Raw genomic sequence first — 16080 nt, 5'->3', positions numbered from 1 at the left:
GTTAGTATGGACAGAGGTCATTGTTGGCAACGGGAATAATATAATAATAGGATCCATTTACTGACCTCCCAGTTCAGATGAAAGGTTCAAAGAAAACTTGAGTTTGATTTCAAACCCGTACCCGACTCATACGATAATAGTAGGTGGTGACTTTAATTTACCCTTGATATGTTGGCGAAAATACATGTTCAGTTCCGGAGGATGCATAAAATATCATCCGAAATTGTGCTAAATGCATTCTCTGAAAATTATTTTGAGCAGTTAGTTCATGAGGCCATATGAATAGTAAACAGCTGTGAAAACACACTTGACCTCTTAGCAACAAATAATCCTGAGTTAATAACAAGTATTAAAACCGATTCAGGGGTTAGTGAACACAGGGTTGTCGTAGCGAGATTGAATATTGTAATCCCCAAATCCTCGAAAAATAAGTGAAAAATATACCTATTCAAAAAAGTAGATAAAAATTCAATTGACACCTTTCTGAAAGACAATCTCCACTCATTCCAAATTAATAATTTAAGTGTAGACCAGATGTGGCTTAAATTCAAAGAAATAGTATCGGCAGTAGTTGAGAGATTTATACCAAATAAATTAACAAACGACGGAGTTGATCCTCCTTGGTACACAAAATGGGTTAGAACACTGTTGCAGAAACATGCCAAATTTAAACAGACGCAAAATCCCCAAGTTTGGCGATCTTTTACAGAAGCTCGAAGTTTAACGTGGACCTCAATGTGAGATGCTTATAACAGTTTCCACAATGAAACTTTGTCTCGAAACCTGGCAGAAAATCCAAAGAGATTCTGGTCGTATGTTAGCGGCAAGAAACAATCAATGCCTTCTCTGTGCAATAGCAATGGAGATACTATCGAAGACAGTGCTGCCAAAGCAAAGTTACTAAACACAGCCTTCCGAAATGCCTTCACAAAAGAAGACGAAGTAAATATTCCAGAATTCGAATCGAGAACAGCTACCAACATGAGTAACGTAGAAGTAAACATCCTCTGAGTAATGAAACAACTTAAATCACTTAATAAAAACAAGTCTTCTGGTACAGACTATATACCAGTTAGGTTCCTTTCGGAGTATGCTGATGCATTAGCTCCATACTTAACAATCATATACAACCGTTCGCTCAACGAAAGATCCGTGCCCAAAGACTGGAAAGTTGCACAGGTCACACCAGTATTCAGGAAAGGTAGTAGGAGTAATCCACTAAATTACAGGCCCATATCGTTAACGTCGATATGCAGCAGGATTTTAGAACATATATTGTGTTCAAACATTATGAATTACCTTGAAGAAAATGGTCTATTGACACACAGTTAACATGGGTTTAGAAAACATTGTTCTGTGAAACACAACTAGCTCTTTTTTCACATCATTTGTTGAGTGCTTTTGGCAAGGGTTCCATATTTCTGGATTTCTGGAAGGCGTTTGACACTGTATCACACAAGCGGCTAGTAGTGAAATTGCGTGCTTATGGAATATCATCTCAGTTATGTGACTGGATTTGTGATTTCCTGTCAGCGAGGTCACAGTTCGTAGTAATTGACAGAAAGTCATCGAATAAAACAGAAGTGCTTTCTGGCATTCCCCAAGGTAGTGTTATAAGCCCTTTTCTGTTCCTTATCTATGGAAATGATTTGGGAGACAATCTGAGCAGCCGTCTTCGGTTTTTTGCAGATGACGCTGTCGTTTATCGACTAATAAAGTCATCATAAGATCGAAACAAACTGCAAAATGATTTAGAAGAAATATTGGAATGGTGCAAAAATTGGCAGTTGACCCCAAATAATGAAAAGTGTGAGGTCATCCACATGAGTGCTAAAAGGAACTTGTTAAACTTTGGTTACACGATAAATCAGTGTAATCTAAAAGCCGTAAATTCAACTAAATACCTAGCTATTACAATCACAAACAACTTAAATTGGAAGAAACACATAGAAAATGTTGTGGGGAAGGCTAACCAAAGACTGCGTTTTATTGGCAGGACACTTAGAAAATGCAACAGACCTACTAAGAAGACTGCCTACACTACGCTTGTCCGCCCTCTTTTAGAATACTGCTGCGCAGTGTGGGATCCTTACCAGATAGGACTGGCGGAGTACATCGAAAAAGTCCAAAGAAAGGTAGCATGTTTTGTATTATTGCGAAATATGGGAGAGAGTGTCACAGAAATGATACAGGATTTGGGCTGGAAATCATTAAAAGAATTGTGTTTTTCACTGGGACGGAATCTTCTCACAAAATTCCAATCACCAACTTTCTCCTCCAAATGCGAAAATATTTTGTTGACTCCGACCTACATAGGGAGGAATGATCACCAGGATAAAATAAAGGAAATCAAAGCTCGTATGGAAAGATATAGATGTTAATTCTCTCCGCGCACTATACAAGATTGGAATAATAGAGAATTGTGGAGGTGGTTCGATGAACCCTCTGCCAGGCATTTAAATGTGATTTGCAGAGTATCCATGTAGATATAGATGTAGATATGAGAGCAGAGATTATGTCAGTGCAAGCACAGTAACCGCCACAATGGGGTGTCCTGGGTGGTTGGGATTATGGACTTCAGGAAGCATGTAGAACGTAGGAGTACAGGGAGTGGTGGGGATAAGGAGGAAATGGACTGTGGGGAGAGGTTCTGGGAGAGAAATGGACGCTGGGGAGAGGTTCTGGGAGAGAAATGGACTCTGAGGAGAGGTTCTGGGATGGGCCTAAGGATTTGAGGAGAGACTGGAGATCCAGCTGGATTTCTGGAATGGAGTCACTGTGACAGGGTCTGTAGGTGGATGAATCTGAAAGCTGGTAGAGTCCTTCTGCCAGATAATCCTTGTGGTTCAAAACAACAGTGCTGGAGCCTTTGTTCAGCAGGTAGGATCAGTTTTTAGGTGGCAGATTGCAGGTCTTTCTGCAGATATAGGGTTAATTTGCATGTTGAGGGATTTGGGGAATGATGTTGAGGCAAGGTTCAAGGTTAAGAAATTCTTGAAAGTTAACAGGGGGTGATTTGGGGGCAGTGTGGATGGATCATGGTTGGATGGATTCTGAGAACTGAGGCAGGCAGAGTTCAACTTTGGTCTTAGGTTGAATCTGATTGATAGGTTTGGTGGCAAAAAAGTGTTTCCATTGTTGGGACCGGGAGAAGGATAGAAGGTTATTAACAAGTCCTGCAGAATTGAAATTGGCAGTGGGGCGAAATGTGAGGCCTATGGAAATGTCTGATACTTCTTTGGGGGTAAGGCTTTTGTAGGAAAGGTTCATGACTGTGTTTTGGGTCTGTTTAGGCTCTGGATTCTGTGCGGTGGTGGTGGAAGGGAGTTTTTGAGGGTGAAGTAAATGTAGTAGCTTTGAGAGCCAGGATTTGTCAGTTATGAGGGGACTTAATGGAGGTTCAAAGGTTGTTGTAGAGGATGTGGATAGTGATAATCCAACGTGGGAGTGCATATCTGTGGCTCAGCATCTCCAATGTATGGTAAGTAGCTATTATCCTTTTCGTAAGTCATCAGTTTATTATTTACAGAAGACTGGAAAAACTTTCAGAAGCTGACCTCAGAGAATATTAATTGGCATTCCAGAAAAATGTAAGAACATATGAGATAATACTTGTGACTTACCTTAGAGGATATGTTGAAGAAAGGAAAACCACAGGATTTGTAGATATTTACAGGTTGCACAGAAACCAGACTGCTGTTACATGAGCTGAAGGACATAAAAGGGAAACCGTAGCTGACAAAGGACTGAGACAGGGTTGTAGACTACCTCTGATGTTCTTAAATCTGTATGCTGAGCAAGCAGTAAAGGAACCAGGGAAAACACTGGAAAGGGAATTTTAGCTCAAGGGAAAGAAAAACTTGGTTGTTTGTCATTGGCATTGTAATTTTGTCATAGATTTCGAAGAACTTGGAAGATCAGTTGAATATAATGGGCAGTGTTTTGAAAAGAGAGTGAACAGGCCAGGTGTTTCAATAATTAATTGATGATTTGCTTCCCCTACATGTGCGTGGTATAACATGTCAAAATATAAATAATTTTTTTCTGTAAAACGTGCCTGTGATCCAATTTGTATTATCAAGAATTTGTTCAGAATACTAGTTACAAATAAATGTGAACACACCATAATTAGATTTTCACTGTTAATTGTAAAATAATAGTTTAACTGATTAACAATTAAATTAACTTGTGAAAATTTTATATTCCTAATGGGTAAACAATGCTTCACATGAAAACATAAATTACTTTAATACTACACAGATTCAGACATTACTAGAATGTTGTTAGCAATATTATGTTAAATATTTTAAATATAATTGCTGCTTTTCTGCCTAAAATTTCGAGAAGTCAGAATGTTTGGTTCTGTTTACATTCCAATTACAATTCTTACCTTTAATGAATAGAATACATTGAAATTACAATGTAAATCGGGTAACTATTCTGCATAATCTGATTTTGTGCAGAGACATTGATATGTAAAACATACAATTGACTATAATAAACATACAGATTGGGTATCGTAATTTACTGTTGGCACAGTATTGATGTATTCTAAATATGTTGTCCTATTCTGTCACATTACAAGCGTATTATATAAAAAAAAACAGCAATAATGGAATGTAATCTAATTAAATCAAGTGGACGAATGCTTAAGTAGGCATATTGACTTGTAGTACTATGGTGGTTGTTGGCGTTGTATCTATCTTGGCTACGGTAATGTGGTCACTATGCTGTTCACAGTAGCTTACCCACATTCCTTCTTTTTTATTCATTATTAGACCTACCTCAATGTAGAGGCCTGGGGCGGGTCCCTCTGCAGTGGCATGGTTCAGCTGAGGCTGTAGTTTGTCATCCCGCAGTAGCGACACCCCTTTGGAGTGTGACGACAGTGGCAAAGTTGGCAGGGCTGATGCCACTGATAACCGGCCAACAGCTGGACCGGAGTGCTGACACGTAACATCTGCAGCAACACTCGCACCACCTTGGCGCAACTCAGGGCAGTTGTGAAAACCCACGGTGATTCTTGCATAAGAAGGCAGCCCCCGACAATGGTGTGCAGCACTAGGAGCAGAGGCATACAGTGTAAATTTGCCTGCACAAGTAGGGGCAGATGGGTGGCTGCACTGCCCTTGTTTCAAATGGCTATCCTCTGAGGCAAAACCCCAGCTGCAGCTAAAGTTAGCCAGAAGATGACGCACCAGCTGGAAGCACCAAGTCGACAGGAGTGGGCTTAGAACCAAACGTCGGCTTTTTGGTGATGCTTGCAAAACTGTGTCGCTCCATCACCTGCTATGAACCATTTCTCGTAGCAGGTGCTGCCAAACGTTGATGCATTTGGCTAAAAATGATGGGTATTTATACAGTGTCAGTGCTCACTTGTTGTACCAAGGCACCACTTCTGATGGTACACCAAAACGAGGCTGTGACCAGAACATATGGCAAATGCCATGCTGTATCTATGGTCAGCCTGCATTTCTGCTGTGTCATCAGTACTGCCAGTTCTGGCCCCTGTTGGTATTGCTGTATCTGATGCTACGGTGTTTTGGTCCGCTGTGCACTTATTGGCATCCACAGCCAGTTTGCAACAGCTGTGGCGTTGTTGCTGTTTTACTCTGTAGTGCTGAAAAATGGTGGTGGTGCTACATTACCTCATCCCTCTGGTGGTTTCGGAGCCTGAAACTTAGCTCATTGTCATTCTGCAAAACACAGCACACATTTCCACACTGGTAATGGTGTACAATACATTTTCTTAAGTGCAGTCAGTCTTAACCACAAGATACGTCAGCTGCATACTTTAGCCCACTGGCTTTCATTTACAAATGCTCTGAACCCATTAAGTGACTACTTATTGACTAACAATGTAATGTTATCAAACTCTTCCCTTCTGTTGGATATCCCTTAATTGTAAATTGGCTTAATAGGTTCCTACACAAAATAGAATACAACTGTTACACTGACTCCTACTTATTCACACACCACTAGCAACTTGTCAACATGCCATAAACTGATTTCATCCCGTATAAATTATTACACAAAACTCGTTTAGAGCACTATGTCAGTAATCCCATCAGCATACTTTAGTACAAGAAAAGAATCTGCAATGTCTTCTGTAACGTATCCTTAATAATAATTACACGTATTCCTACCATTGATCACGATGTATATAGAACAGGCTGACATAAAACTGGAAAAGCCTTCCCATCTTTACAAACCCTTGAAGCACATTGTCCCTGACAAATCACTGTTAACAGTAAATGGTCCAACTCCGCTGATTTCTTATGTTCAGAATTTGTATTCATCTGTCTGATGATGTCTGTACTCGCCACTTTGGTGCACCATTCATAAATTTGCATCTACGGCCACAGTTTCCTTTATGTCTTCCCATAAAAATCCCCCTAATATCATGGTCACACATAAACTACATACAGAACTACCATACATCATATGTTGACTAGTAGTTTCATGTATTTCCCTCTCTGTAGTGGTAATAACAAACTGAATTCTCCTTGTGGTGCTAGGCTTTCTTCTTCCGTGTCTCACCCAAAGCCACTTACTGGTGCCTTGCAGCACTGTTGTTGTTGTTGTTGTGGTCTTCAGTCCTGAGACTGGTTTGATGCAGCTCTCCATGCTACTCTATCCTGTGCGCAAGCTTCTTCATCTCCCAGTACCTACTGCAACCTACATCCTTCTGAATCTGCTTAGTGTATTCATCTCTTGGTCTCCCTCTACGATTTTTACCCTCCACGCTGCCCTCCAATGCTAAATTTGTGATCCCTTGATGCCTCAAAACATGTCCTACCAACCGATCCCTTCTTCTAGTCAAGTTGTGCCACAAACTTCTCTTCTCCCCAATCCTATTCAATACCTCCTCATTAGTTACGTGATCTACCCACCTTATCTTCAGCATTCTTCTGTAGCACCACATTTCGAAAGCTTCTATTCTCTTCTTGTCCAAACTAGTTATCGTCCATGTTTCACTTCCATATACTTGCAGCACTATACTGTACAAATTAAGCCCTAGTGATGTTCCCAATATTTTAGCTCTTATTCCCTTAAGATAGACAAACCTTGTGACAGTATCTCAATGGTGACAGTTTGCCCTAGCTGGAAAATGTTCTCTCAGATTCCACTGTGCATCACACAAGGTTAATTTTGGTGTGATGCATGAACTGAAAGCCCCAAACTTGTGCAGTACTCTTCACCTATATTATACTTGCTGTGCACAATGAACCATGGCTGCATTTGTGCAGTATTCTTCACCTATATTAATATTCACTGTGCACAATGAACCAAGGCTGCGTTGCAAACAGCTCACCGTCTGCATTGGAAATAAATGTCTCTGTACCATTTCATTACTCATAACATCTGCAACACTATCAACTTCATCAATAACTTCTTGTGCACCCTCTGCAGTATCTACAGCAACATTACTGTCTGCAGTTCCACTGTGCACAACACAAAAATCATTGGAAAATATGCTGCCCTGTACCTACTTCACATGGTACTGCAGCTATTCCAGGTTCCACATTTTCAGAAGATCTCAGAGCAGCCCTATATTACACCCCTTAATTTCCACAACATTACTACTGTGCGCATCGACTAAACTTGAACTGCTAACTTCTTTCTCCTTACCCTCTGCTTCCTTCTTCATCTATAATTCCTCCAAAATCCTTATATTTCCGACCCCCAGTAAAACACTTGTTTTCAGCCAACCACCCATAAAATATTTTCTTCCTTTTTTTCTTTTCTTCTATACACCAAATTGTACTGTTGTTCGGCCTTTATTTCCTTAAACATGCATGCATTGTTTGCCTGCAACTGAGCTTCCTCGGAGGCTAAATTCCGTAATGTTTCATTCAGGGCAGCACCCGTTGGTATTGCAAAGGATATGGGTAATCCTTCACCAATCAAACAACAACAGAAAAGAGTAAAGCAGAATGACAACAAAGAGACTTAGGCCTAAACAAACTACTATGCTGTTACTTATTGCTATTTTATGTGCTTACATAATGAGCCATATTCCTTGCTCAAAACCAAATATCTTGCCTGTTCTAAGTGGCCCAAACAACCACACGTTTCCTAAAATTCTCAGTCTCTGATATCATGGGAACACTATTCAATAAATACAGCAAAATAAAATAAAATGATGTGATGGACACTTAATTGTAACACTATCATAATACTTCTAGATAAAAGTTAGCTTGCCATATGTGTTTAACAATCTAAACACTTCTATACCATGAGCCACACCCCTTGCTTGTGATAGGCAGTATTTAGTATCTGCAGTAAGTGTGACAGCACCGCTACTCGACATGGTTGGTGTGGATACTACACAGATTTATGGTGACTCGGTAAGAACTGGGGAACAGAACCCTATGAGTGGAACAAACGCACCTGCTTGTTGAATTATGGGAAGGGGAGTATCCAAACCCAAACAGATTGTGCACAACAATATTCTCGGCCCACGGCTGGTGCTGCTGGCTAGCCGCTGAGCACACGACAACTCTTGACACAAGCGAAAGGCTAGGTCTGCGGCAATTGAACTCTGCAGAAACACTGGTCTGCTACAATTATGCTGCTCACAAGTAAACATTTCCATCAGTGGGTCTGCCTGTATGAGGCAATGTGCGTGCCCTCCATGGTATGTTTCTGAACTACTCTGCTGTTCTGCCCATTCCAGTACATCTGCCTCCATCGGGATGTCCACTAACAGGAATCCCAAAGCACATAGTAATCAATGAAAGTTAACATTATATTTATACATCCACATAACACTGTCTGATTTTACATGCACATACTTAACGTGCAAATAGTCTACAATTTAACCTCTGGCAAAAGACCAACTGACTTACCACAATAGGTGCAGTAAAAATATAAAGTATACTTCACTCACCATACATGGCCGATAATGACATCGCTTAAAACATCCAGGCTAATAAGCCAAGGTCAATGTATAAAACATTCTCGTAACGTTTCCTCTCCAACTCCGGGAGACGTCTACACAGATAAAGTAGCAAACTGGCAGTTCGCCACTTTACCTCTGAAGATGTCTCCCGCAGTTGGAGAGGAAGTGTTAGGAGAAAGTTTTATACATCAATCATAGCCTATTAACCAAGAAGTTGTAAGTGATGACTGAATCGCCTCCTGCTCAGAAACATCCTGCATCCCATTGTGGAACCTTTGCTCCGAGTACACAACCAAGCATTATAAAACAACACCACCAGGAAGATACCCAAAAACAATCATAGAATACTAGCTTACATGTTACGTCTTAAGCCTGCCTAGCTGTATGGCCATAACAATAGCATGAAAAGCACTGTGTTTCAATTGGTAAAAGTGTTTCTCATGAAGTATAACAACGCAAATTAGAATCCTGGTGGTATAATCAATTTGCCATAGCCCTGTGCTGACCACATGCCGCTCCATATCCGCATCCAGTGACGCCTGTGGGCTGAGTATGACATGGCAGCCAGTTGGTACTATTGGGCCTTCATGGCCTGTTCAGATGGAATTCAGTTTTTTTATAACAGTAAACTGAAAGAGTCTTTCTTTAAGGAAAGTTAGAATTTAACATATCCTTTCAACAGAATGGTCTTTGGTCATGGCACACTAAGTGTGTTAGATTGGGTAGTGACAGTGTTAGGAATTTCTAATTGCTGCATTGAAAAACACCCAAAATAAGTCTTGACCAGATGGTGGCATGAGTCCTGCTTCACCAAGACAAAAGCCTAATGTCAGGAGCACTTTGCACCTTGGTGCTTTGGTTCATATAAATCTGAATGTCATTGTAAAGAACAAAGTTCGAATGCCTAGTGTGTGTTACTCTTGCCCCGTGTAGCATGCAAAAAATTCTTTATTGAGTGTGAAAAGTGCAACAGAAGAGTGGAAAAACTGGTTGAATCTGACGGTGGGGGAGATCAGGCCAGGTTCTGGAGAAATGTAGGAATAAGCAAGACAGTACTAACCCCAAGACTTCTCTTAGAAAACAGGTTAAGGAAAGACAAAGTTACATTTATAGTATTTGTAGACTTAGAGACTGCTTTTGACAATGTTGACTTGAACACTCTCTTTGAAATTGCTTCATTTGACCTTGGTGCACTCAGCGACATCTGTCATTTGAATAAAGGTAAAAACGTAATTCACCAGACCACATTACGTTCCGCCAGTCAGCTGCTTTCCACTCTCTGTGGTTTTTAGGACATTGAAGTCACACAGCTTTATGTGCCAATGTGAGCAATGGCCTCTCGTGAGTTCACCGACTCCAGATGTTGATTGCGTGCAGTTCCCATCACAATGTTATTTTGGTTGCAGGTTGGGATCAACCTTCATTCACTGCCTGAAGCAATATCTGTCAGGTTTGGAAGCAGTTTGATTCACAAGCTGTGAAACATGTCTCCAGTCTTTTTCCAGCCACTGTTCTGACATCCTGTATTGTGGCCATGTGTATTGAACCACTGCTTGTAGATACATTGAACAGTTGACCATGAAAACCTACAAATACAGCAACTTCCCACACCGTATGGCCATAGGCGTGACCAAACATGATTGCCCTTTTTTGGCACTTTGTCACATCCTTATATTTAGCCACATTTTCGTACAGTGTCTGCTTGAAACATAAATGTCTCATTGATTGCTACTTCCTTATGCTAACAAAGAGACAGTGTGCGTGCGGTTGAGCACATGATTCTGTCGCTGCACCATCTGTAAAAGTTAATGATTTATCTGTGTGTTCAAATTGGGGTGCCCAATTTTTTGCCTGGTGAGCTTAAACTGTAGACTGGCAATTGAAAGAAAAACATTTCTGTAGAAGAGAAGTTTGTTAACATTAAATACAACTTTAAGCATAAGGAATTATTTTATGAGGGTATTTGCGTGTAGTGTAGCCTTGCATGGAAGTGAAATGTGGGCAATAAGCAGTTCAGACGTGAAGAGAACATAAACTTTTGAAATGTGGTCCTCCAGAAGAATGCTGAAGATTAGGTGGGTAGATCATGGAACTGATGAGGAGGTAGTGAATAAAGTAGGGGAGAAAGAAATTTGGGGCACAACTTGACGAAAAGAAGGTATCGGTTTGTAATCTTACCCTCCCACACATCACCAGTAAATTTTCAGTCTCTTCATTAGTTTGAAAAGCTTCGAGAAGTGTAAGATGTACAAAAAAAAAAATTTACTTATCTTCATTTTCTCATTCTTGGCTGCAGTACATCTGGGGGTAGATTCTTGAAGCTACAGTTTTGACTTTGTGGGTTCCAGTTGACATAGTAATTGATGAAGTACTTTCTGTTTCTATGACTTTTTTTTTAATTGTATCCCATTCTTCTATATCACACTGACTTCGCAATCTCTATTTTCATAAAACCAAAATTACATTATTATTGCCAAAATTAAAAACACGTCTGTTTCCATCAGAGGCATGCCCACTACTACTAACGCATTCTGCAGTACTAAGACATTCTAAAGAGTTTACAAAACGAAAAGAGTTTACAAACTTTCTTGACAAAAGAAGAATCTTCACCAAGTTATATCATTAATTTGGAAATGAATCCAGAAGTAAATTTAATAATTAGCAACAGATTGTATGATTAATAATCATACGCATTTGCCACCGAATCACATTGTGCACGGATCCACCAGGGAAGCTTGAAGAGTCACAGCTGAGATAATGTTCACCTACACAAGATTCAAAAATATTCCTGGTATCGGCTGTTTCTATAAAGAAAGGTAATGTTAGAGGAGTGTGTCCCATTACATGTTGAAAGGACGCATTCTGAGACATTAAGCAATCACCAGTTTAGTATTGGGGAGAAGTGTGGGAGGTAAAAATTGTAGAGGGAGATCAGGAGGTGAAGACAGAGGTGAAGACAGCAAGCAGGTTCAAATGGAAGTAGGTTGCAGTAGCTGTTCAGAAGAGGCTTGCATGGGGTAGAGTAGCGTGGAGAACTGCATCAGACCAGTCTTCAGACTGAAGACCACAACAGCAATTGTGCTGGACATTGGTTTTCACTAAAACCAGTCATGCATTAAAGAGTAAATTAGACAGTAGCTTCATTTCTAAAGCTACCATTTCAGTTAAAACTCCAGGGCTGAGAGGACATGGTCGATATATATAGCTAATCACTGATGTTTCATCTGCATATGTCAGAGTTTTATACATTGACCACCCCTAAGTTTTAACCCCAGGAGTGAGAACTACTTAGTATTGGTAATGTTATTATTGTGACCAGTATTTAAAAACAAATTTCATAAACAAGCAAATGCCTTGTGAGACTGTCGTTAGTGTGTTTAGTGCTTTAAAGAATTGACTGCACGAATATTACGGTATATTGATAATTTTTACTTATGGACCGTCTGACAGCAACCGAATAAAACACAATTTTAGTGCCATACGCGTTTTGCCTTTATTTTCTGCAAGGCATCATCAGTGGCAGGTTGTGTGGACAATTTCTTACATATTACGCTCCTGTTGCATTTTTGGTGTTGTTCTCCTTCTTATGAACGCCAATTTGTGGTTTTTTCCACATTCCACAGCACTATGCACTGATGTGAGAATGAAATATAATATACAATTTAAGTGCAAGCTCTTATCAATATGCATGACCAGGAATTCTTAACATTCAGTTGTACTTATTTCCTTTCATATGCTCTGTTGTTTATGATACTGTATGTTGCCTTGTGCACAATTGAATGAATTTTGGTTTTATATATATTACAACCAACATTGTAACTATTCTCTGTTTTTTTATTAATCAAGTTTAAAATTTTTTAGAATGACAGGTTAGGCCATTTGTGGAAAACTATTTTGTCAGAAAATTTGAAAAATCATTACTTAAATTGCATCTGTACTGCACTTGACAGGCAGAACTCTTTCTGGTTTATCAGTATAAGTTGGGATGTCATCTACATACAGCAGGAATAGGAATAGACCCAATTTTGAGCCATGTGAAACACCGTTATTGATCTGTACTCAGTCAGAAAATGATTTCACTTGAATACTACCTTGGCTGTTATGCGTAACTCTCTGCTTCCTACCAGTGAAAAATGATTGAGCTAGTTACTCGTACCCTGGAAGCTATAAAATTGATGTTCGTCCAGAAGGATGTTTTAATTCTCAAAAATGACTATATAATTTTAGATTATAAAAAAAAATCTGTGCGTGAAATTTCCTCATTTAAACATTTTGATACATGCTCAGTGAAATTATGGATGGCAGTGTTGTAAGTGAGTGTCTGGAATTCATATTTTGATAGACTTAAAAACTTAATATTTGTAATTATTCTCTACTACTAAAAAGTACATTACTTTTTGAAAGGAAATTTCAATATTCTTGATTTCTGTTCTAATATTCTTTTTAAAAAGGGCCAAACAAAGAAATGCTTCAATCTTTCTGGAAAAATACCATGTGAAAGTGGTGATGATTTGCACAATAGCTGTATCAGGAGAAAATGCTTGTAACATTTTTGTTGAAATGTTATCAACTTGTTAAGACAGATTTATTTTCATGATTTTCCTGGAAGAGGCCATTTAATAATTGCTTGGTTTTCTTTTTATTACTTTCCTGAAGACACTTCTATCTCTATGTACATATGTTGTACCTGTTTGATATGGGTGTACAAAAAGGTGTTCAAAAATGTTTAAATTATTTAATCTGCCTTCAGTGGGGTTTACATGTATAACAATACATATATTAACTTAGTAAAAAGAGCTTCATTTGAAAAAAAAATTGTTTTTTAAAAGAAACCAGGTGCCTTGTTTATGAAGCTCTGGTTTGATTCATGTTCTCCCATACCGAGTGTCAATTAATCTGTGGGCAATGATCAGTTTCCCACTTAATTCTTTTGAAATCCCACTTGCTCCAGCCCCTCCCCCCTCCCCCTCCCTCCCTCCTTGAAAAAGGAAGTGCACATTCTGAAAGGTAGCCAAGCTCTGTACCTTTCGTTTGTGTACCTATCAGTGACGCAGCACTTCTGCCTTTTGGCCAGTTATCTCCTTTATTCCTAAATAATTCAATTTTATACATCCTATATTTTGATGACAAAGACATATTTACACCACTCTTCTACGATTACAACTTCTTCTTCTTCTACTAATACTAATACTAATTGTTGTGTCTAGGAATCCTGCTTACTCGGTTCACTAGACAAACAATCAAGCAACTCGTATTAATGAGTTTTATTACAAACAAGACAATTACAATACTTAACTTTGATATGTGTTGCAAGCAAAGGGCGACATACAAAATAATCAGTCTTCTTCAGAATAGACAACCACAAGTCTGTGCTACATAGAGAGTGCTAACTAAGTCACTAACATTGACACTACTATCGAAGTCTCTAATCTTGAAGCTGCTATTGAAGTGGGCTGTCACCAGTTGGGTGTGGTGCTAATGTCCTTCACATATGGGCCACTGCTGTCGCTTTGTCATCTTGAAGGGAGGTCGGTTGGTAGGTCGGTGTGCAATTGGCTGAACTCTTCTCAAAGCCTTCTCTTCCCTGTCATTCCCGACTGGTGTGCCGGCACTGACTTCATGCCATAACACTAATACTAATACATGAAATGTTTTCATTTACAGTGTTGGAGTTAGTGAGTGAAGAAATTGGAAGAAAGTGGAAAGATCTAGCCCGCCACTTGGGCCTGAGAGAAGGCAAAATGAACGAGATTGAAGCAAGATACCCCAATAATCTTAAGGAAAGGGTGTATGCCGTATGTTGTTCTTGGTTCTCTCTTTTTTTTCTGTAGCTGTAACGAGCTTCAGGTAGCAAAACCAATTATATAACTTAGTTTTCTTTATTCTAGTGTTTGGCCATGTTCCAAGAAAATAATCCTGATGGCATGGAGAAAAAATTACTGAAAGCATTAGAGAAAGCCCGCAGAAAAGATCTAAGGGACCAGGTTGAGGCAATACTGAGGCCATACTGAGGTATGAAACATTATTTTTCTTTTTTTCACTCACACATTAATATCAGTTTGCTTTGGATTTAATTTTCAAGACTGTGATTTTATCTTATCCTATTTCATGATGTACAATGTCTATTTCTATATAAAGTAAACAAATCAAGTATCATTATAGCACCCATTAATATGATGACCACCAGTTTTCATTGTATACTTCAGAGTGAAGAAAGCAAATTTAATATAATTATAGCATTAAAGTAAACATATCCCTGCTGTAGATGTGAAACCTAATTTGACACTGTAGGAAAAGATAAATTGCTACTTTTCATAAAGGAGTACATGAAGTTGCAGGCAGGTACAATTAAAAGCTTTTGGCCACAGCCTTCATCAGCAAAACAGAAACATAAGCAAACACACCTCATGCATAAGACTGCCAACTCCAGCAGCCTGGGTCAGAATACAACTATCACATGGGATGGAAGCAGCAGTCTTTAGGTGGCAGGGAAGGGGGTAGAGAGGAACACTGTCTGGGGAGTAGAATGCCAACAGGCACAGTGTCAGGAGGTACTGGGGCAGGAAGTTGGGGAAAAAAAGAGTGAAAAAGAAGAGGAGCGGGAAAAGATGGTCAGATGTGTTAAGCAAACAAAAAGGATGGGAGACGAGATTGGGGACGAGATGATAGAGCAGAAGGGGTGTAAACTGTTTGATGGATGGTGGGGGTCAGTATGTTGGTGTAGGTTCAGGCCAGGATAATTACGGGAGCAGAGACTGTGTTGTAAGGATGACTCCCATCAGCGCAGTCCGGAGAAGCTGATGGTGGAGGGGAGGATCCAGATGGCTCAGGTAGTGAAGCAGCCATTGAAGTCGAGCATGTTATGTTCAACTACATGTTTTGCCACAGCGTGGTCAACTTTGCTCTTGGCTACAGCTTGGCAGTGACCGTTCATCCCGATGGACAGATGGTTGGTAGTCATACCAGTATAAAAAGCTGTACAATGATTGCAGCAGTACTGATAAATGACATAGTTGCTTTCACAGATGGCCCAGCCCCTGATGAGGTAGGATAAACCTATGGCAGGACTGGAATAAGTAGTGCTGGGTCGGTGGATTGGGCAGGTCTTGCACCTCGGTTTTCCACAGGGATATGATCCTTGTGGCAAGGCGTTGGGTTTGGGAGTGGCATAGGGA

General features: G+C 39.7%; 1 protein-coding gene across 1 annotated transcript in view; it reads left to right on the top strand.

Moving 5' to 3' along the window:
- The window catches only part of LOC126203823 (fas-associated death domain protein), a 45852-nt gene that overhangs the window by 12707 nt on the left and 17065 nt on the right, over positions 1-16080 (top strand). Inside the window, exons 3-4 of the mRNA XM_049938189.1 lie at positions 14570-14700; positions 14794-14917. Of these exons, the coding sequence (XP_049794146.1) occupies positions 14570-14700; positions 14794-14916 (254 nt within the window). The 3' untranslated portion in view covers position 14917. The remainder of the gene's footprint in view (positions 1-14569; positions 14701-14793; positions 14918-16080) is intronic.

Source organism: Schistocerca nitens, chromosome 9 (genome assembly GCF_023898315.1).
Source record: "Schistocerca nitens isolate TAMUIC-IGC-003100 chromosome 9, iqSchNite1.1, whole genome shotgun sequence".
Lineage (NCBI taxonomy): Eukaryota > Metazoa > Arthropoda > Insecta > Orthoptera > Acrididae > Schistocerca > Schistocerca nitens.
Note: the sequence above shows the minus strand (reverse complement) of the source record. Positions and strands in the feature narration are given on the sequence as shown.